Source organism: Marmota marmota, unplaced genomic scaffold (genome assembly GCF_001458135.2).
Source record: "Marmota marmota marmota unplaced genomic scaffold, marMar, whole genome shotgun sequence".
Taxonomy (NCBI): Eukaryota; Metazoa; Chordata; class Mammalia; order Rodentia; family Sciuridae; genus Marmota; species Marmota marmota.
Genome location: NW_026000241.1, coordinates 2026182 through 2047760, shown reverse-complemented (window position 1 = coordinate 2047760; position 21579 = coordinate 2026182). Strand labels below are relative to the sequence as shown.

The window sequence follows — 21579 nt, the reverse complement described above, 5'->3', positions numbered from 1 at the left end:
TAGCTCAAGCGCCAGCGCGCTCGCTTGGCATGCGTGCGGCCCTGGTTCGATCCTCAGCACCACATACAAACAAAGATGTTGTGTCCGCCGAGAACTAAAAAATAAATATTAAAATTCTCTCTCTCACTCTTAAAATAAAAATAAAGTATAAAGCAAAATGTATTTAGGTCTTAGTATTGAATTTTTTTAAAATTTATTTTTATTTTTTGTAGGGGGACTGGGGATTGAACTCAGGGACACTCAACACCAGTCCTATTTTGTATTTTATTGAGAGACGGGGTCTCGCTGAGTTGCTAAGTGCCTCACCCTTGCTGGGGCTGGCTTTGATCCTCCTGTCTCAAGCCTCCAGAGCCCCTGGGATTACAGGCATGCACTATCATGCCCAGCTTTAATATTGAAATATTTATGTTTCAAGTAAGTATATATATGATTGTGGTTTTTTTTTTTAATTCACTTTTTAGTGTAGTTGGATACAATACCTTTATTTTACTTATTTATTTTTATGTGGTGCTGAGGATCGAACCCAGGGCCTCGCCCGTACTAGGCGAGCCACAACCCCAGCCCATAAATGATTGTTTAAAATAAAAATTAGGGGCTGGGGTTGTAGCTCAGTGGTAAAGCGCTTGCCTTGCGTGTGTGAGGCACTGGGTTTGATCCTTAGCACCACAAAAAAAATAAATAAAGATACTGTGTGTTCATCTATAACTAAATAAATATTTTTTTAAAAAAAATTAAAAATAAAATAAAAAATTAGGTATTGTGCACAAGTGAGAATACGTAACAATGAATCCCACCATTATGTACAACTATAATGTACCGATTTTTTGAAATACTGGTAAAATATAAGTAAAAATTAGGGCTGGAGGGTGTAGCTCGGTGATAGAGCGCTTGCCTAGCTTGCACATGATCCTGCATCCCTTCCCAGAAAAAAAAAATGAAAATAGGTTTTAAAATAAAAAATTAAATGCTATTTTAAATATGTAAGACCAAGTGTCACTTTAATAAATATCTGTTTAAATAAAGCTTAAAGCTATACTTGGAGACGTATAAAACATTCACACACACACACAGAAGGGTCGCCCTCTGGCCCTGCCGGGGCTCCAACACACCTCGCGCTCAGGCAGTGCCGTGGTCAGCCCGGCTGTTCGCGAGGACCCCACACAAGCAAGATGGCGGCGCCCTGGCGGCAGACGCGCAGCCTGTTTGGGCTGTCGGTGACCCTGGGCCCGGGCTCCCGTAGCTACCGGGCGCCGCCGCCCCCGCGCCGCTCTTCGGGTCCCTGGTGGCCAGACCCAGAGCACCCGCTGACCCCGCGCTGGCAGCTGGGGCCGCGCTACGCAGCCAAACAATTCGCACGACATGGCGCTGCCTCTGGTGTAGCCCCCGGTTCACTGTGGCCGTCTCCAGAACAGCTGCGCGAGCTGGAGGCCGAGGAGCAAGAATGGTACCCAAGCTTGGCAACCATGCAGGAGTCGCTGCGGGTGAAGCAGTTGGCTGAGGAGCAGAAGCGTCAGGCCAGGTGCGTGTGTGCAGGAAGGCTCGGGGCTGCCCTCAGTGGCCCGCCATTCGGTGGGTAAACTGGGCATGTTCGGTAGGGGGCGTGGACTTAAGCGCATGCTCAAGTAACAGCAAAACTCATCTGCAGATGTTTACTGAGCCTTACTATGTCAGTGACCTGTCCTAGGCGCTAAGGACATAGCAGTGAACAAAACCGACAAGATAGGTTTAGATGGCAACAAAAGACCGTTAGGAAGATAAACAGGGTGGGTTGCATTCTAGAGGACGACTTCGGTTTTGGAAACCTGGGGTGCCTCTGAGAAGGTGATGTTTAAGCAGAGCCCTGGGTGATCAGGCAGTACGGAGCGATTTCAGGTAGAGAAGCAACTGGTGCAAAGGTCCTGAGATGGAATCGTGTTTTAAGGAATAGCCAGGAGCCCACTGTATCTAGAAAAGAATGGGAAGTGAGGTTGTGACCTCAACTCCAGACCTGGAACCCAGAAGTCGGATTTGGAAGCCGATCTGAAGGATTAGATTTTAGGGAAGAATGGAGGTGCGATTGGGTGCATCTGGTTGATGCTACTTCCTGGGGGAGGGGCCTGGTCAAGTGTGTTCCTGGTGTTTAATCTTCTTGTCCTTCCAACAGCCTTAGAGGAGAACATCACTCATTTTAGAGATGAGGAAACAGGCTTGGGAAAGTTAGATGTCCAATCACATTGGCAGTCAATGGTGCAGCTAGGTCTCCAGTATCTCTGCCCCTCCCCCTAGATAACCCTGGCTCCGGAGTTAATTCTTCAGTTTCACTTTTCTAATTCTTGAAATGGGGCTATCATGGGTATCTACAAATTCACAGGACAGGATGGAAACGTCCAATGTGTCTTGCCTTCACTCCTGTGCCTTAGAATTGGACCTGGCATACAGTAGGTACTCAATGAAGTCTGGAATGGAGGAGTGAAGTTATCTATGGGAATGGCACTTGGATGGCTCAGTAGACAGCTCAATGAAATGTTGGGCTGACTTGGCATCAACCCCTGGGGATTTTTGGAGCTTGGCCCACTCTTGTGCTCAAGTTCACACGCAAGTTACACAGACCTTCATGTCTGTTTCTTCACTTGTCAAGTACTTTTCCCGACAGTTAATGGCAACGAATAGTCTTCTCATGTTTTTCATCACAGTGGAGTTGGGAGAGGCAGGTGGTGGGCAGAGGCCTGGTGTGTGGGGGGGTCTGCTCTGGCAGTGTCCCTGCCCTCATTGCCCTCCCTCCTTCCCCTGCAGGGAGCAGCACATTGCAGAATGCATGGCCAAGATGCCACAGATGATTGAGAACTGGCGACAGCAGCAGCGGGAACGCTGGGAGAAGGTGCAGGCAGACAAGGAGAGGAGGGCCCGACTGCAGGCTGAGGCCCAAGAGCGCCTGGGCTACCACGTGGACCCAAGAAGCACCCGCTTCCAGGAGCTGCTACAGGACCTAGAGAAGCAGCAGCGCAAGCGCCTCAAGGAAGAAAAACAAAGACAGAAGAAGGAGGCGAGAGCTGCTGCATTGGCTTCTGCTGCAGCAGCACAGGACACAGTAGCCTCTGGGGCCCCCAGCTCCTGAGCTGTCTTCCCAATAAAGCCTGCTGCCTGACAGATCCGCCTCAAAAGGCTGTGTCCTCTCTCAAACTGCCTCCCTGGGTTCCCTGGTTTCTTCCCTGAAACCTGGGACTAGGGATTCCCACAACTGGCTCTGTTCATACTGGGATGATAGACCACTAACGGGGGGGCTTCAGAGGAAAAGAAAGGGAGATTTGATGGGCAAATAATGGAGGAGCAGATGGCAGCAGAGAAGAAGGCTTCTGTTTACCAACATTAATCTCCAGTAATTAGCCAATTACCAGGGGGGAAGTGCAGCCAAAACAGAGTGCCATGATGATGGTGGGGGGCAGGGAGAAGCAGCCATTCCAAGGCTGAGCTGGGGCCAGGGCCCAAGGCCTGGGAATGAGACAGCTTCAAGGGGGAGGAGACACTGGGGCCCCATCTGCAGGAGCTCACAGGCCCCTCTCCCCCTTGTTGGCATTTCTGCATCTCCTGTGCCCAGCTAGCTTCCAGACCCAGGCAAGCTGGCCTGGGAGGCCCCAGCAGGCAAGGACCATTGTTAGGGCTGGTTTTTAAAACTTTATTCACTTCAAAACCTTTATCAGAGACACGGTTCTGTTCTGAGGTTGGGGTGGCCTTGGCCTCCAGGGCTGTTAGCTCTTCTGCAGGCTGGAGGCCAAGGCCAGACTGGGAAGGGGGCCTCAGGCCTCTTGGGGCTCACCCCAGATGGAAAGATTTAGGCCACTCCAATGGAGGATCAAAGTTTGGGGCTCCAGCTTCCCCTCATCCTGGAAGAGGGAGGGGTGGGAGGGTCCTCAGGGGCGCTTCGGGGGATGGGGAAGCAAGCAGCCGCCTCTCCATCTGGCTGCAGGGAGCTGGGACAGAGGCCAAGAGGGGCCCATCTGTCGCCTCCTGGTCCTGCCAGCAACTTTTGAGCAGGCTGGGCAGAAAAGGAGGATGGGGGACAGCTGTCTGGCCTGGGTCTTCTTAGGATGGGAATGAGGGCCACTTTAGGAGGGTGGGAAGCTAGGCTTTGTTTTTTGGTTTTTTTTTTTTTTCAAGGTTTTTGATTTTTTTCCACTTCTTAAATAAACATGAATATATATATACTTTTTTCTTTTATAAAACTTTTGTGGAGGTGGGGTGGGGTGGGGACGGTGGGCGGCCTGGCCTCCCAGCATCACTCGTCATCAAAGTTCTGACTCAGGAGAAAGTTGGCAGCCAAGTTCTCGTTTTTTTCACATGCGAAGTAGGCCTGGATCACCAGACTCTCTGGGAAGCCCAGGGCCTTCAACTGTGGGAAGATGGGCAGGGGTGAGCAGGTGTATGTGTGGGGGCTGCCCACCAGTGAGGTCACCCCCCAGCCAGGCCTCTTACCCTCTCTATAGCTTCCTTCTCCTGCGGCGTCACCTGGATATAGTTCATCTCTGGGGCCTCCTCGCCTATGGCACCCACCTCCCCCTCCACGTCTGAGATGTCTGCCAGCTCACCAGGGGGTTCATTCAACATCTGGATGAACTGCTCCTGGTGTCTGCTGATTTGCTGTAGAAGAGGGCGGAGGAGAGATGGTGATCCATGTCTCTTGTCCCTTCTCCCCAGGTTCCCAACACAGTTTTTGCTTTTCCACTCATTCAGCAAACACTCAGAGGTTGTCTATTTCTTCTAAACACAACATAATAGAAAGAAGCCCTTTCTGTCCTAGTGGGATGAGGTGCCCAGATGGAGAGAGGAGCTATAAGCAAGCAAATAAAAGACCAGACAACTGCAGACATGGGGCTAACTGAGCGAGCCAGGCAGGGTGGTACAAGCCCTTAATCCCAGCTACTTGGGAGACTAGGGCAGGAGGACTAAAGTATAAGGCCAGTGCCAGTGCAGTGGCACATACCTATAATCCCAGGAGGCTGAGGTAGGAGGATCACAAGTTCAAAGCCAGCCTTAGCAATTTAGCCAGGCCTAAGCAACTTATCGAGACCCTGTCTCTAATAAATAAAATACAAAAAGAGCTGGGGATGTGGCTCAGTGTTTGAGTATTCCCTGGGTTCATTCCTCAGTACCAAAAATAAGTAAATATTAAATAAAGTACAAGGCCAGTCTTCACAACTTAGACCCTATCTCAAAATAAAAAGGGCTGGGGATGTAGCTCAGTGGTTTAAAAAAAAAAAAGTACCCTGAGTTCAATCCCGGTACTGACCAAAAAAAAAAAAAAAAAATAGCCACTGAGGGCCAGGTGGAAGGGGCCTGTGGTTTGTGGCATGGGAATAAGGGTCCCTCTAGATAGAAGCAACAAGTACAAAAATCCTGAGGTATGAAAATTGGGCATGTCTCAGAAACATAATACCCACATGGCAAGAACAAGCAGACAAGAAAGGGAAGGGGGAAGAAGAAAAGGAAGGGGGAAGAAGCAAGACATGAGATCAGAGGAAGGCTGGGGCCAGGCACTTTATTTCAGTGCAATGGGAAGTCGTAGTGGTAACAGTTAAACAGGAAAAATGTGATCTAGGTAACTTTTTTTTTTTTTGCAGTGCTGAGAATCCAACCTAAGACCTAAAACATGCTAGGCAAGTGCTCTACCATTAAACTACAACTCAGCCCCCATGTACATTTTAAATTTATCTCATCTGAGTATTAAGAATCTGGAGATTCTGATGCATCTCTACGTTTGTATATATCTAACAATTTCCGCATTTAGGAAAAAAGTGCTTTTTCAGGAATAGGGCTTTCAGTGAACAATGGATCAGAAGGACTATGTGGAAGTAAGAGGCTTTAAAGCTGGGAGTGGTGATCCTGATTCCCAGTGAATCAGGAGGCTGAGGCAGGAGGATCCCAAGCTTGAAGTCAGCCTCTGCAACTTAATAGCAAAACAGTATCTTAAAATGAAAAAATAAAAGGTGATGGGAATATAGCTTAGTAGTAGAGTACCTCTGATTCAATCTCTAGTACCTTAAAAAAAAAAGAAAAAGGAAAAGTAAAAGAGGCCTCAGAGGAGGCTGTCAAGGTGTCAGGTGGGCCAGACATGGTGGCACACGCCTGTAATCCCAGCGGCTCAGGAGGCTGAGGCAGGAGCATCACGAGTTCAAAGCCAGCCTCAGCAATGGCGAGGTACTAAGCAACTCGGTGAGACCCTTCTCTAAATAAAATACAAAATAGGGCTGGGGATGTGGCTCAGTGGTGGAGTGCAAATTCAATTCCCAGTACACACACACACACATACACAAAAGGTTTCAGGGAGGAGATGAGGAAATGAGGCAGCCATAGAGGCAGGGGCTGGGCTAGATGGAGGAGTAGGGCTCATCCCCAGCAGATTCACAGAGCCAGGGACTTGGGCAACCCAAGCACAGACAAGAAAGTCTGTTCTTGAATATCTGAAGTCTACAAAGCACTTTCATTGAGATGTGAAGTCAGTAATGGATGAAAGTAGTATTCAGGGAGATCTGGGTTTGTTATGTAGGCTGAAGGGTCACCACACAGTAAGACCCTAGGATGGTAACAGGAGGACTGAGCACAGATTAAGAACAGAGGGGAGAGGAAGAACCAGCATAAAGGACTAAGAAGTAGGGGGAGGAGCAATAGACTGTGTCCTGGGTCAGGAGAGGGAGATACTTCCCCAAGGACCCAAAAGAACTTGCTACATTCCTCCAGTCCAGAGACTGGGCCCAGGACCTGGACAAGCATCCTCCAGCTGCATGACCCCAAGCACACAAGCTGCTCTACGCTTCTTCTGTCCTCTTTGGTAGGGTGGGGGGTGATATGGATGCACCCATACCTCAAAGAGTAGTCAGGAGAATTAAATGCAACTAGGTACCTCAACAGATCCCAGAGTAGGGGGTGGGGCCTATGCTTAGCTCTCTGCTTTCTACGGTAGAGAGCAACTCCTTCAAACGATGGGTTGTGGGACCCCCAGGAAAGGGGAAATGGTACCTGCTATAGCTCCCTCTGCCCCCGGGGGCCACACCTGCAAAAGTTGAGGGTTCTCCTGGCCCAGCTGCTGGAGCAGGGCAGGCAGCAATGCTGGGTTCTGCTGAATCACCTGCCTCATGTTCTGAAACTGGGGCTGGTCTCGCAGGAACTCCAGAGGGTTCTCTCCTGCTGACAGCAGAAAAGGGTGTAGTGAGATACCCACTCAGGGCTGGAAATGCGTGGATAGCCCACACCCCACATGCATACTTCCCAGTTCACTCACCTGCTTCTGTGGCTGGCTGCTCAGACACCTGGCTTTCCTGGACAGAACCATGTTCTGGCTCAGGGCTCCCCGGAATTCCCTGTCAGGGATCCAGTTTAGTTCTCATGCACAGACCCCTCTGCCTCCCTCCTGCATGCCCAGCCTAGCACCAAACAGGTGAGGCCTCAGCCCTGCCCTCCAGCAGCCCACCCACCACTCATGTCCAGCCTCCTGGGGGAAGTCTTCTGTGGTACAATCACTACCCAGAGGGGGCAGGATTGGGTTCCCCGACTACTGATAAAGGCAATGAGGCCCGTAGCTTCCCTTGAAGTGGGGGAGGGGGAGCACCTCACCGTGAGCAGATACTCCACAGCTCGGTGGGGGTTGTTGTAGCTGGCTCTCAAGGCAGCCACGACCTGTTCCCGCTCATAGCCCATGGACATGATCTCTGTCAACATCGTCTCATATTCAGAGCCGGTTACTGTGGAAGGAGCAGCAGGACCTGGGTCACCAAGGACAGGGAAAAGCATCTCCCAGGCCCTCCCAAGGCCCAGCAGATGGCTGGGGCACCCAGTTGCCTCTGCCCTGGGGACCACCCACCCACCTAGCGTGGACGCTGCGTCTTCCTCTCGCCCGCTGCTACCTGAAGAGGGAACAGAGCTGCAAATTCAAGAGAGAGAAATCGGACCCTGTCTTCTGGTGGCTCCCCCTCCCCCCAGGGGCACGGGATTCCGTGTGTGGCGCTGAAAAGTGCCTGGAGAATAGGGCCCAAGGCGGGGCTGCTGCCCCTGTCTTACCCTGACACAGACTCTGGGGACGTCGTGGGGGCTGACTCCTCCGATGGGCTCTTGTCCTCTCTGGTGGTAGGTGGGGGATGGGACATGCCTGAGGCAGGCGCTGGTGGGAAGGGTATGGAGGACTCTGGGACAGCAGTGGGTGAGACCTCTGGGGGTGCTGAGGTACCCTGACCAGCTTTGGCCTGCAGTAGCAAGAAAAGAAAAGGTGTCAGCAGCTGTATAAAGCCTTAACATCCCAGCCCATCTTTGCCCCGCCCTGTTCATGGCTAATCTCTCCTGGGCACACAGGCTCTTCACCAGCTCCCCAGCTAATCTACCCACCTTGGTCACCATGACAACCACAAAGTTCTTCTCATCAATGCGGTAGTCCCTGATGGGGACATCATCACTCAGGATTTTGCCGGCATAGATGAGTTTCTGTCCAGCCACTGGGAAAGCATCACGGCCCTTCTCAGCTTCTATCTTCTCCTTCAGCACCTTCACCTGCAAGGGAGAGGCGAACAGTCATTGCAAACCCTGAGATTCTCTCTTCCCTCTGGCTGAGGGAGAAGATGTAAGCCCTGACAGCAGAGAGGTTTCATACCCAAACATGCTAAGATTTGAATTCACTCAATCATCCATTTAACAGCACTTACTGAATACCTATTATGTGCCAGGTAGTATTTTAGACACTGAGGCTGTTTCAAACAAAACTCAACAGAAGTTCCTGCTTTCCCAGTGAGGACATTAAAGTAAGCAAAACATATTTCAGGTGACATAAAATATTCCACACTGCGAACATTCCGCAGTAACAGTGGTCAATACTCACTAAGGGGATTTTAAATTGTTAGAACTATTTGTAAATGTACATGTATTGTACTTTTTAAGCCTCATAAAGAATGTATGAAGTGGAAACCATGGGTCTCTTTACATTTGAGGAAACTGAGGCACAGAGAAATTAAGTAACTTTCCGAAAGTCAATATACTTGAGCTGATTAAGAAAAAAAAAAGTTTCTTTTACTACGAAAAATGGACAAGTGTTGAGGGTGTAGCAAAGCCTGGGTTCCATCCCAGCACCACCAAGAACAACTTCAATGTCTCTGTCTCTCTCACGTGGTAACGGTGCAAAATAGTGCCAAATACAGTCAGACACTCGTTTTTAAACAGAGTAAACGGCCAACAAACACGGACCACCGAACTGTTAAGAGACCATTTATTGTCATTATCATCAGTCGGCATCTTTTAGTCATTATTGACAGATCCTCTCGTCGATGACCCAAGGAGACACCTGCAAAGCTGGCAGCGCGGAGCGCCGGTCCCGGACAGCGCGGCGGGGCTGGGAACCCGAGCTCCTAGTTCCCGCCCCCCGCGAGGGCGCTGACACCGGAGCCAGGGCCTGGCAGGCACCGGGGGGTGGGGCCTAGCCCCAGACGGGCTCACGGGCAGCGTCCGAGCCGCCGAGGGTCGGGACGAGGCACAGCTGGGGATCCGGGAAGTCCGACAGGCAGGGGCGGGGGTGGGCAAGGACGGCCCGCGCCGTCCTCTCCGCCCCTCCCGTTGGATCCCGGCCTCCCCGCCCCCACCCTATCCCCGGCACCCGTCGCTCCCGCCCCTGGGCTCCGGCCCGGCCCGCACCGTCTCGTCAGGCTCCATGCGGATCTTGAAGGTCTGCTGCTGCAGCGTTTTAAGAGTGATGGTGACGGCCATGGCGGGGCCCGAGCGACGCGGCGGCCCCGGAATCCTCACACAACATGCAACTCACGCCGCCGCCATCTTACTGCCCAGCCGCGCCAAGCGCCAAGCGCTTCCGGGGCAGGCGGTGCGCGCGCTGACCACCACTGCACGTGACCTGCGAGGGCCCCTCAGCCCTCTAGAGCATGCGCATCCGTTCTCATTTAGGCCAGGCATGCGCAGATTAAACTCTACCTTAAGGGATGGAAGTTTTTTTTTTGCTCAGTGCTCTCACCGGTCAAATGACTTCCTGAATGACGCCATGCCCGTTAACGGTGACGTCATGTGGCTGCAAAATGGCTCTCGTGACCCCAGTTTCACCCCAAATGTTTCTTTGTTGATATTTAACTGTTTTAATGTACTTGTTATAACATTTCTTTTTTTTTTTTCGTTTTTTGGGGGATACTAGGGAATTCAGCTCAGGGGTGATTTACCACGGAGCTGCATCTGCAGCCTTTTTAAAAAATTTTGAGACAGGGTCTTAAGTTGCTTAGGGCCTCACTAAGTTGCTGAGCCAGGCCTTGAACCTGTGATTCCCCCTGCCTCAGTCAGTTGAAATATTTGTATTTGTATTTCTTCCCTAAAAATCTTTGTTCACGCTGTCCACCCACAATAGCAGGAAGCTTCTAAAGCTCTAAAAATGAGGTACTCTGTTGTAAGGTTCCCATAATCGCCAATAGAAAATTTATTTGTAAAGAGCTGTGTCAGACATTTTGTGCCCCAATTCACTAATTCTTTGAGGGATATCAGATTTTTTTTTTTAAAGAGAGAATTTTTTAATATTTATTTTTCAGTTTTCGGCAGACACAACATCTTTGTTTGTATGTGGTGCTGAGGATCGAACCCAGGCAGCACGCATGCCAGGCGACCGCGCTACCGCTTGAGCCACATCCCCAGCCCCAAACATCAATCTTTTTTTTTTTTGTGGTACTGGGGTTCCAGGGCCTTGTGCCATGCGAGGCAAGCACTCTACCAACTGAGCCCAGATATCAGATTTTTTGAATGACCTTGGTTTCCATTCCAGAGTCCAGTCTCTCCCACTCCTCCTCTGCCTACTACATTCATCCACCATCCTGTGACAGTGCTAAGTACTTGATGAAGGTGTCAGCTTTCAAGGCCTCCTCGTTGAAAACATAATGCTTCTCTTCATAAACTTTCCCTGGATACACCAATGCTCTAGGATTCCCAAGAGGTTCTAGGAGGGACCAAAGGACCCCAAAGGGAATGGAAGCATGAGAGGCCAGTCCAAGGGCATGAAAAATGGCTGGGTCTTTAAGTGGTGGCCCACACCTGTAATCCCAGCAGCTTGGGAAGTTGAAGTAGGAGGATTGAGAATTAAAGCCAGCTCCCCAACTTAACAATACCCTTTCTCTAATAAAATACCAAAAGGGGCTGGGGAAGTGGCTCTATTATTAAGTACCTCTGGGGTTCAATTGCCAGTACCCCCCCCCCAAAAAAAAAGGCTGGGTTACTATTAGAGAATTAGGTGGAGGTGAGACTGGGGCTTGACCTCTCATTTAGTAGGTGGAGTATTGGGGGGTGGAGTTCAGCTGGAGACAGGGAGGCCAGAGGCTGTGGCAACATCCCAGTGTCATAACTGTCCCCTATTTCTGCCAGACCAAATATTCACCCAACCAAAGCACCAGGCAGCCACCACCTGGCACCTCACCCAAGTCTAACTCCTGCCACTTCCACTGGATTCTAAGTCTAGACTCCTCAACCAGTTGGTCAAGCTCAGATAAGGGCCAAGGAGACAATTACTTATGTACCATTCCTTCAGCAAGGAACCCAGATTCCTCCACCCACTGGAGTTGAAGCTAGGGCCTCATGGGTCCCAACAGAGGGTGGTGCAGGACACCCCCCCCTTATCTCTTTTTTATCAACTCAATCTTGCTCCCTCCCATGGGGACATTCTTTCAGATCCCAACTTGGCCCTTAAGACTATGGGTCCTAGGGCAAGTTACATACCATGTCTGAACTGGTATGTAAATATGTTCAAAATTGCTCCATCACCCATCTTGTTGAGCAACAAATACATATAGCTCTGAAAATGTACCCTTTACAACATGAGGTCACATCCATGCTGTACCTGACTGACGTCTTGTCAACCCGACACTAGAACCAACACTCACCGGTTTGGTGCAGGGTTAATGTGCAGTTTGAATAGTGGCAGTCCTTCTCCCATTGGTTTGGGAGATATAGAGTACATGAGTCCTGTCATCTTGTGGAACACTCAGTTCTTTGCAGCTGAAAAATGAGTCTTATTCAGAAGCTGCTCCCCCCCACCTTGAAAAAAAAGGCCAACCTAGGTTTCCTGAGTCCATCTCCATCCTCCCCCACAAGAAAAACACAGGGGGGAGACACAAAACTTAATTTAATAGAAATTTTGTTTGTAGTTCTTACATTCTCAGTGTGAGCCGAGCTGGAACCCACTGCCCCACCCAGAAGTGGCCCAGTCCTGGAGGCAGGGGAGAAAAAAGGGGGGGGGGCAGGAAGAGCCCCAGTCTTCCTCAGTGCTGGGGAGCTGAAGATGCCACCCCTTTCTCCTGCCCCCCTCTGGTCTCCAAGAAGGAGAGCAGATGGAATCTCAAGCCTAGGGCTTCTCCACACCCTCACCCCCAGGGTTGGAGAGTAGTAGCTAAGGGACCAGGAACAAAGGGGACAGAAAAAGGGAAAGATGTTGATTGAGAAAATGAGAGGGGTGGTGAGGCCTGAAGGAGAATTGAAGGAAAAAACACCAGTAAAAAAAAAAAAAAAAAAAAAAAGGCGGGGGAAATAACCAAAATCCACCCCAAATCTGAACCCGCCTGGAAAAAAATGAAAGTTCTTGAGTCTCATAGAGACATTATTTGGCGTGGCCAGCTCTGCAGTGGGAGCGTCCAGGCCTCAGTCCAGCCCTGGAGGTGGCCGGTGTGGCCTCTACAGCTCATCCTTGGCCTGGCCAGTGGCATCTTCCTCCTCGTCTTCCTCTTTGTCCTCCTCATCCTCCTCGTCCTCATCTTTGTCCTCCTCATCCTCCTTGTCTTCTCCCTCTTCCTCTTCCTCCTTACGCTTCTTTTCCTCCTCTTCCTCTTGAAGCCTCTGCTCCTCATCCTGTTTGTCTTTCATCTGTTTTTCTGCATCCTGCATGGACAGATCATACCCCTCAGCACCTGATCCCTTGCCTGCTAGCCCTGCCTGCCCCCCAAATCAGAACAAGGACCCAGGCCCACCTTTGTGACACCCCATGTCTCATTGCCAAACTGTTCTGCATAGTCCTCATCGTTGGTGATGAGGAAGTTATCAAAGATGGTACCAGACTTGACCTGGAGAATGAATGGAAGAAGAGAGTCAGAAACGACACCCACAGTGTTCCACCTGTGTTTCTATAATCACTATACATTGTTACTATTTATTTATTTATTTATTTATTTTTAGAGAGAAAGAGAGAGAGAGAGAATTTTTAATATTTATTTTTTAGTTTTTGGCGGACACAACATCTTTGTTTGTATGTGGTGCTGAGGCTCGAACCCGGGCCGCACACATGCCAGGAGAGCGCGCTACCGTTTGAGCCACATCCCCAGCCCCCAATTTATACATTTATTGAAAAGGACTTGAAAATTGTTAATGGAGGAACACAAATTCAAAGCCAACCTCAGCAAAAGCAAGGCACTAAACAATTCAGTGAGACCCTGTTTCTAGATAAAATACAAAATAAGGCTGGAATCAGTGGTCAAATACTCTGATTTCATTCCATGGTACCCAGAAAATTTTAAAAACTTTGAAAAGATAAATAAATAAAAGACTGTGGGGGCCCACTGCCTGGATTCAAATCCCCATTCTGCCATTTTATGCATGTGACCTCAGGCTGCTGAATTCACTTTTCCGCACCTCAATTTCTTCACTGGTTGAACTGGGGACTCACTCCCTTGTTCAGGAATTTTTTAGTGATCTAGTATGCCAGGAATTGTTCCAAGTAACTTTTTGTCAATTATTTTTTTCTTTTTGGCAGTGTTAGGGATGGAATCCATGCTTCATGCATGCTTGGCAACTGCTCTACCACTGAGCTGTGCCCGCCTCCCGGACCTCAGTGTTTTTTCTTTGCACTACTGGGGGATCAAACTCAAGGTCTAGCATGTCTTGCCCATGCTAGGCAAGCACTCTAACCACTCCAGCCCCTCCATTTTCCTCTCTGCAGTGCTACGAGGGAACCCAAGGCCCTGTGCACACTAGACAAGTGCTCTACCATCTGGCTACTCCTGCAGCTCCCCCAGCTAATTTTGTGTTGTCTATATTTTATAAAATGATTTACATTAGTACTTGATTAAATACTTGGTACATAATAAACAGACCCTTATTGATGTTGTGAGGACTCCCTCAAGTCAGACCAGGAAATACTTCAGAAAATGTACCATTTCTAGGTCAGATTTGCCTGGCACTGAATCCTGTGCCTGTTGGTTTCCTTTAGGTCTCCATTTGAGGTCCTTTGTGTCTTACCTGCCAGAGATCTAGGCCCAGCACAGCAAAGTTATCATAAGCATAGATATTGGCATCAGGAGAGTATTCAGGGTTGTCAATTTCTGGGTGGATCCATATGCCCTTGTAATCTGGGTTGTCAATCTGGCGTGGCTTCCACTCACCCTGCAACAGAAGGGAATCAAAGTGAGCAGAGATGGGTGCATGACCCACTGTGACCTGTAGCTCTGCTCAGAGTCAGGTTGACCTTGCTTTTGTGTTTCTGTGGCACAGGGGATAGAACCCTGGCCTTGTACATGCTAGGCAAGAACTCTACCACTTAACTGTACCCGCAATCTCCAAACTCACCTTGTACTCAGGGTTCTGAATCACTGGTGGTTCCCACTCTCCATCCATTTCTTCATCCCAGTCCTCAGGCTTCTTAGCATCAGGGTCAGGGATGTGCTCAGGTTTGTCCCAGTCCTGGATGTACACAAGGAAGTCAGAGTGGACCCAAGTGTTCCCTACATGCTATGCAGTGGTGGTGGAAAGCCCCTGCCCAAACACCAACCTCAGGTTTGGAGTCTGTGGGGTCATCAATCTTGGCACGCTCATCCCAGTCTTCTGGCTTGGAAGCATCAGGATCCTTTATCTTCTTGGGAGGCAAGAAGTCCCAATCATCCTCCAAGGAGCCTGATTCCACGGGGCTGTTGTCAATTTTCACCTCGTAGGTGTTGTCGGGCCGTACAATCAGTGTGTAGAGGTGTGTGAATTCATCATCCTGAAGAGGATAGATGCTGAGTGGCCCCACCTACCAGGCTGGCCTCCTGCTTCCCAGACAAGTCACTAGCACCACCCCCAGGGACACACCCCCAGGCACACCTTGCACCGAATGTCCTTGTTGATCAGCATGTTCTTGCCCTTGTAATTGAAAATGACATGAACCTTCTTCGTGCCTGGGCCACAAATGTCTGGGCCTAGATGGGATTGAGTGAAAGTCACAGGCTGCCCCTTGCTGGACACACAAAAACAATTCTTAAACTCAAGACAAAAGATGTCAATGTAAGAGGCTGAAAAAATGAGGTTCAAATCCTGATTCTGCAATTAAGGGGCTATGGCAAGAGTCTTAAGTAAAACAAAAACAGAAGAGCAAAACTCTAAAATTCATTATCCTCATTTGTGAAATCAGGACATACCTAGATATGAGCATACAAATTTGTCTAGATCTGCAATCATAACACAGAAAGACACTACCTGTCACCTACCCCTTTAGCTATCCCAGACTCTCCCCACCCTGACCTCTAGCTACCCCTCCAAAGGAAAAAAAAATTCCTGATTACTTAAGTGCTTTCTATGGTCTTATGAATTCTTCTGGGTTAGGAGGAATCCAAGAAGTTTCATTCATTCTCCACCTTCCAACTGAGAGGACAGTGGTCAGCACCGGGGTGGGGCCCCTCACCGAACATGATGTTGTATTCTGAATCTCCATGCATGTCTGTCTGGTCCAAATTATCAGGAAACAGCTTCACGTAGCCACCCCCACAATCAATGTTCTGCTCATGCTTCACAGTGAACTGCACCACCAGCGTCTGGCCCTTGTTGCTGAAAGGTTCGAATCTGGCCGACAGGGCATAAAAGCGGGCATCCTGGCTGGTCTGCAGCCCTGATATGGGATGGGAGTGTGATTACTGTTGAGCTCCAACCCGGGGAAACTAGACCTCCCATGACACAGACGACTCTCCCCAACCTTCCTTCCTCCACCTGCCCAACTCCTGGGGGATGCCCGGGTTGGGTGCGTACTGACTACAGCTTCCGCCAAAAAAGTCCTCCTGGATCCCAGCACCCACTCCCTGGCTCTTACCTTTATCCTTCTCCTGGTCACCGTAGAACTTGCCGGAACTAAGGACGAATTTGCCAAAATCTGACTTGTGTTTGGATTCGATCCAGCGGTAGGTCCACTCGTCTAGGGGGTCAGAAGAGTAGATCAGTGCGGTAGTGCTGACCACCCCCACCAACACCTGCCTGAAGCCAAAAGCAGTTGGGGGGCGGAAAGGAGATCCCTGCCTCTTCCCATCCCAATCTCCAGTTTGACAACTCTGGAGACTCAGAGATCCTGGGGCGAACCCTAACTCCCACCGCAGGAGGCCGCTGCATCTTCCACGTTCCCCAGGGACGCAGAAGAGGAATCGCCCGCGGCTATAGTCTCTAGGGACTTCTATGTTGGCCCTCTGAGCGGTAATTACAGGCGACAAGGCAGTTCTGGGCTGGGGGACAGGCCGCGTCGTCGAGGCGGCCTCAAGGACGGATCAGCCGTTACCTCCGTCCAGAAACTGCTCCTTGAAGTACACGGAGGGCGCGGCGGCGACCAGGCCGAGGAAGCCAAGCAGTATCGGCACAGGTAGCAGCATGGCGGGCCGAGGGGGCGGCGGCGCGCGGGCCCTTTAAAACGATCCTCCAGCAGGGGCTCTGCAGTACGGACGGACGCCGTCGCCGGCTGCGCGATTATATATCCGCCCGCCTCTCAAGTCAACCTGACTCTGCCTTTGGGCCCGCCCCCACACCTTGTCATTGGTCTACAACCACAACCGTCCCTTTTCATTTGACCCTTGTCGGGTCAGCATGTTAGGCTGTGCCTCGGAACGCAGGGATCCCAGATGGCCGATTTCTATTGGTTGCGCTACCGGCCAATGAGGGTTGACCACGCGTTGTGGGGGACGCCCACCGACGGGGTGGGGGCCGCTAGCCCTTCGAGCCGGGTCAGGTGACCAGGTCTCAGCCCAAACCCGGCCTCCCCCGCGCGCGTCGCTCCCATCTGGGCGTTTAAGGAACCCGCGCGAGCGTTGTTGCCGGGCGGGATGGGGATCCTGTCCCAGCTTCCTCCGTCCCCTCTCCTCTGCGTGGAGGGGTGGAAAGTGATTTCCTAGCCACTTTCTATCCTGTATCTGGGGAACCCCCCGCCCGGACGCGATCTTTCCGCCCAGGTTGGTGCACGGGGCACCATAGTTCAAGGACTAGGGCTTCACTATATCCCGGTGTTACAGCCATGCGAGTAGCTGGCTACCCACTAGTGCTCTGGCAATCTGTCACACTGCTGCTGTGTGCCCTAGGGCAAGTCACTTAGCCTTTCTGAAATCATCAAAGCTCCTCAGAGACCAGGAGGGGCGCTCAGTTGCTCTCCCGCAGAAAAGCTTTCAGTGGTGTCCAGGGACAGAAAAGAGGAACCACAGAAGACTCAAATAAGTGACTCTGCAAACTGTGACTCCTGAGTTGGAGATAGGACTATTCCTCTAGTTGCTGGCTGTTTTACTTTCCTCTCAGTGGGTAAATGAAGGGGGTCTCTGTCTTGTGGTCTCCCACAAACGGCCAGGCTTTTGCAATTAAACGGCTATGGGCAGAGACAGGGGGTTCCGTTTAGGAAGAAGAAGGAAAGACACAGATGGTTATGGAGATAGAGCCCTAAGGAGATAAGCAGAACCCTTGGATCTAGAGTCTTCTGAAGACGTGACTGACACTAGTTCCTTCCCCACACACACACACACTATGAGGAGGAAGGAGAGCTAGGGGTTTTCCAAACGTTGAGCAAATTGGTTCTGGACCTGGGTACGCTGGAGTGGACTGGGGGAAGGGTGACTCCTGGCAAAGGGTGGAGAGGGGTTGCTTCCTCACTAGTGCTGGGAAATCAGAAGGGGAGGAATAATGAGTTGAAGTTGGGGCTCTGCAGGTCCACACAGGCGTGGCCACTATTTAGAATTTTCCAACCTAGTCCCACGCCGGACGATGCCCAAGCCCACACTGACTGACCTTTTCACTTTCCCTCCTGTCCTGTGTCATGGATACATGAGCTTGGCGCTTTCTCCCTGAGCCCCCACCTGCAGCACCTGCAAAGCACACTTAAAAACTACTTGGTGTGTGATGGAAGAAAGGAAGGATTCTTGTAGAAATAAATAAACCAAACCTGGGAAAGTGCTTTGAAGCTGAGAAGAGAACTTTGAGGAAAGTGACCTGAATAAAGGAGCTCATCATAGGATCAGAATTGGGAACTATTAGTAATCACATATGATAGGTTCGACTAATTGTGATGTGAAATGAGTAAATGTGTTCAGTTTATAACAGTGCCTCAAAGGCCATGGTATTAGCTCAGTGGTGGAGTGCTTACCTAGCACTTGTGTGAGGCCCTGGATTCAATCCCCAGCACTGCCAAAAGAGAGGAAGAGTTCCGCAAGGCTGGAGATGTGTCTCAGTGGTACAGTGTCAGCTTAGCAAATGAGAGGCCCTGGGTTTGATTCCCAGCAGTGTCAATAAATAAATAAATTAATTAATTAAATAAAAGGTGCATGGTTTATACTTGATTTAGTATTAGCAAATATTATGTACATATGTGCATGATATATCATTTCTTATAGTAACCTGGGCTCACCAAGCATGGGGGCAGACGCCTGCAATTACAGTGGCTCTGGAGGCTGAGGCAGGAGGATCATGAGTTCAAAGCGAGGTGCTAAGCAACTCAGTGAGACCCTGTCTGTAAATAAAATATAAAATAAGGCTGGGGTTATGGCTCAGTGGTCAAGTGCCCCTGAGTTCACTCCCCAGTACAAAAAATAATAATAATTAAAAATTAAGGGCTGGGGTTGTGGCTTAGTGGTAGAGTGCTTGCCTAGCATGTGTGAGGCACTGGGTTTGATCCTCAGCACCACATAGAAATAAAGATATTGTGTCCACCAATATCTAAAAAATAAAATATTTTTAAAAATAATAATCTGGGCTCATAGAATCTCTGTCAAGAAAGAAAAAGTTGAAGCTCATAAAAATTAAACATGGGGCATGGGGTGAACCCAGGGGTACTTTATCAATGAGCTACACTCCCAGCTCTTTTAATTATTATTTAATTAAATTAATTGGTTAATTTGGCACTAAAGATTGAACCCAGGGGGTGCTTACCACTAAACTACATCCCCAGTCCATTCTGTTTTTCATTTTGAGACAGGGTCTGGCTAATTGTCCAAACTGGCCTCAAACTTGCAATCCTCCTGCCTCAGCTTCTGGGGTAGCTGGGATTATAGGTGTGCATCACCATGCCTGGTTAAGATTAAAGCAGTTTGGGGGCTGGGGATGTGGCTCAAGTGGTAGCGTGCTCGCCTGGCATGTGTGCGGCCCGGGTTCGATCCTCAGCACCACATACAAACAAAGATGTTGTGTCTGACGAAAACTAAAAAATAAATATTAAAAAAAAAAGATTAAGCATTTTGGTGATTAACTTAAGCGGCAGATGTTAGATTAGAAAATAACAGTGTTCCAGGGCTAGGAATGTAGCTCAGTGGTAAAGCATGCACTTAGGATATGCTTGTACCACAATAAAACAAAACTCCCCTCAAAAGTATTTCTTTTTCTTTATTCCTCTCTTTCTCCAACTTTTTTTAGATACGGGTCTTGCTATGTTGCCAAGGCTAGCTTCAGATTCATGAACTCAAGCAAGCCTCCTGCCTGAGCCTCCTGATTGCTGGGATCACAGGCTTGTGCTATCCCTGAGCTACCTGTATTTATGACATAGTTGTCACTGGTCACATATGACTATTGGTCCATTTGAAATGTGGCTGATCCCAAATGAGATGTGCTGCATAAAATACACATCAGAGTTTGAAGAAAATATGAAAAAAAATTGTGCAAAATATTTCATTAGTAATCTGTATTGTAAGGGTTGAAAAAATAACCTGGACATAACAGGTCATGTAAATTCTCAAAGGGAATTCCACCAGTTTATTTCTTTCTAATATTTTCTTAGTTATCAACAGAACTTTATTTAATTTATTTATTTATATATGGTGCTGAGAATCAAACTCAGTGCCTTGCACATGCTAGGCAAGCACTCTACCACTGAGCTACAACCCCAGATGCCACTAGTTTCTTTTTTGAGGTTGCTCCTAGAAAATATTAAATTACATGTCTATTATTATTACTATTACTGTTATTATTTTGCAGCACTAGGGATTGAGTCCAGGGCTTTGCACATGTTAAGCAAGCACTTTGCTACTAAGCTACATTACCAGCTCTTTTAAAAGTTTTTCTAACAGGTGTGGTGAGTGAACACCTCTAATCCAAGCAGTTTAGGAGACTGAGACAGGAGGATTGCAAGTTCAAAGCCAGCCTCAGCAATTTAATGAGGCCCTGAGCAATTTAGGCAAATCCCTGTCTCAAAATTAAAATAAATAAATAAAGGGCTGAGGATGTGGCTCAGTGGTTAAGCACCCCTGGGTGCAATCCCATTTTTTTTTTTCACTGCCAGGAATGGAACCCAAAGCCTCATGCACACTACATTAGCTCTCTACCTCTAAGCTACCCCTCACCCCCAGCTCCTAAATTTCTTTTGAGACAAGGTAGCCCAGGCTTTGATAGAATTTGTGATTCTCTTGCTTTGGCCTCCACAGTAGCTGAAATTAGGACTATGCCACCACATCCAGCCACCATATTTTATTTCCATAGGAAGAAACTGATGTAGACGATGCTTCTCCTTTTTCTGCCTCTTCCTTTTTCCTTTTTTTCCTCCCCTGCTACTGGGGATTGAACCCAGGGACACTCTGTCCCTGAGATACATCCCCAGCCTTTAAGTTTTTATTTTGAAACAGGGTCTTGCTAACTTGTCAAGGCTGACCTTGAACTTGCAATCCTTCTGCTTCAGCCTTCTGAGTACTAGGGTTAACATGGTGTACCACCATGCCCAGCATAAAACCATGCGTTATTGCCCTGACATTGATCTCCTGAGATCTGGAGGGTTCATTTCTGACCTCATTTCTAGCCATTCCCTATAGAAGCTTGGGCAAGTCATATCAGCCTCTGAGCCTCTGTATTCTCATCTGTGAAATGGAGAGAAAATTATATGGATATCTGCACCACAAAGTTTTTTTTTGAAAAAACGAAATAATACACCTGAAACACCCCTTATAGTTTAGCCTGCACCTTTATTGTCACTAGGTGGGTTCCTCTCTTCTCTACAAATAAGGATGGGCCACACCCAGCCTCCCTTTCAGAGGTTCAAAAGTAGCTGATACAAGCAATTTTACCATGTTGGGAGCCTGCTACCTTCTGCCCTCTGTAAGAGCAAGAGAGAATCCTAGAAGGGTAGAAGGGTTATGAGCCCATAGAGGGTGAAAAAAGCTCAAGGTCATAGCCTACTGCTGGTGTGGTTGCATGAAATTCAAAACAAAACTGTTTCTAACCTTGAGGTCATCAGGTGCAGCTCACTGCTCGACCAATAGCCACTGGTCCAGCCACTATAGAGGTAGGAACCTAGTTCTTTCCACCCTTTGAGGCTCAGTTGCCACACTTTAAGATGGCGACGTCCAGAGTCTGTAATCTGGTTTTCCACACTGAAGATGGCGACACGCTCGGGGCGCCGGTTCCGGTTCCGGTTCC

General features: G+C 49.1%; 3 protein-coding genes across 5 annotated transcripts; 1 reads left to right on the top strand and 2 right to left on the bottom strand.

The window, feature by feature from the left end:
- The first annotated feature begins 1132 nt into the window (after positions 1-1132).
- Positions 1133-3126, top strand: Gadd45gip1 (GADD45G interacting protein 1). The gene is made up of 2 exons (XM_015489115.2): positions 1133-1519; positions 2773-3126. The coding sequence occupies exons 1-2, from the start codon at positions 1170-1172 to the stop codon at positions 3092-3094; spliced, it is 672 nt and encodes a 223-aa protein (XP_015344601.1). The 5' UTR covers positions 1133-1169; the 3' UTR covers positions 3095-3126.
- Positions 3127-3638: 512 nt separating this feature from the next.
- Positions 3639-9854, bottom strand: Rad23a (RAD23 homolog A, nucleotide excision repair protein). Of its 3 annotated transcripts, none has more exons than XM_015489112.2 (9): positions 9643-9854; positions 8350-8511; positions 8029-8210; positions 7836-7891; positions 7585-7712; positions 7253-7331; positions 7025-7158; positions 4450-4614; positions 3639-4366 (listed from the first exon to the last, which is right to left on the bottom strand). In XM_015489112.2, exons 1-9 carry the CDS (start codon positions 9712-9714, stop codon positions 4253-4255), a joined length of 1092 nt encoding a protein of 363 aa, XP_015344598.1. In that variant the 5' UTR covers positions 9715-9854; the 3' UTR covers positions 3639-4252. The 3 variants fall into 3 exon arrangements, with proteins under 3 accessions (XP_015344598.1, XP_015344599.1, XP_015344600.1); XM_015489113.2 differs by having other exon boundaries at positions 7025-7155; XM_015489114.2 differs by having other exon boundaries at positions 4178-4366; positions 4515-4614.
- Positions 9855-12095: 2241 nt separating this feature from the next.
- Positions 12096-16668, bottom strand: Calr (calreticulin). The gene is made up of 9 exons (XM_015489111.2): positions 16490-16668; positions 16034-16135; positions 15632-15835; positions 15055-15149; positions 14744-14953; positions 14542-14655; positions 14215-14358; positions 12951-13043; positions 12096-12861 (listed from the first exon to the last, which is right to left on the bottom strand). Exons 1-9 carry the CDS (start codon positions 16578-16580, stop codon positions 12658-12660), a joined length of 1257 nt encoding a protein of 418 aa, XP_015344597.1. The 5' UTR covers positions 16581-16668; the 3' UTR covers positions 12096-12657.
- Between the last annotated feature and the right edge of the window lie 4911 nt (positions 16669-21579).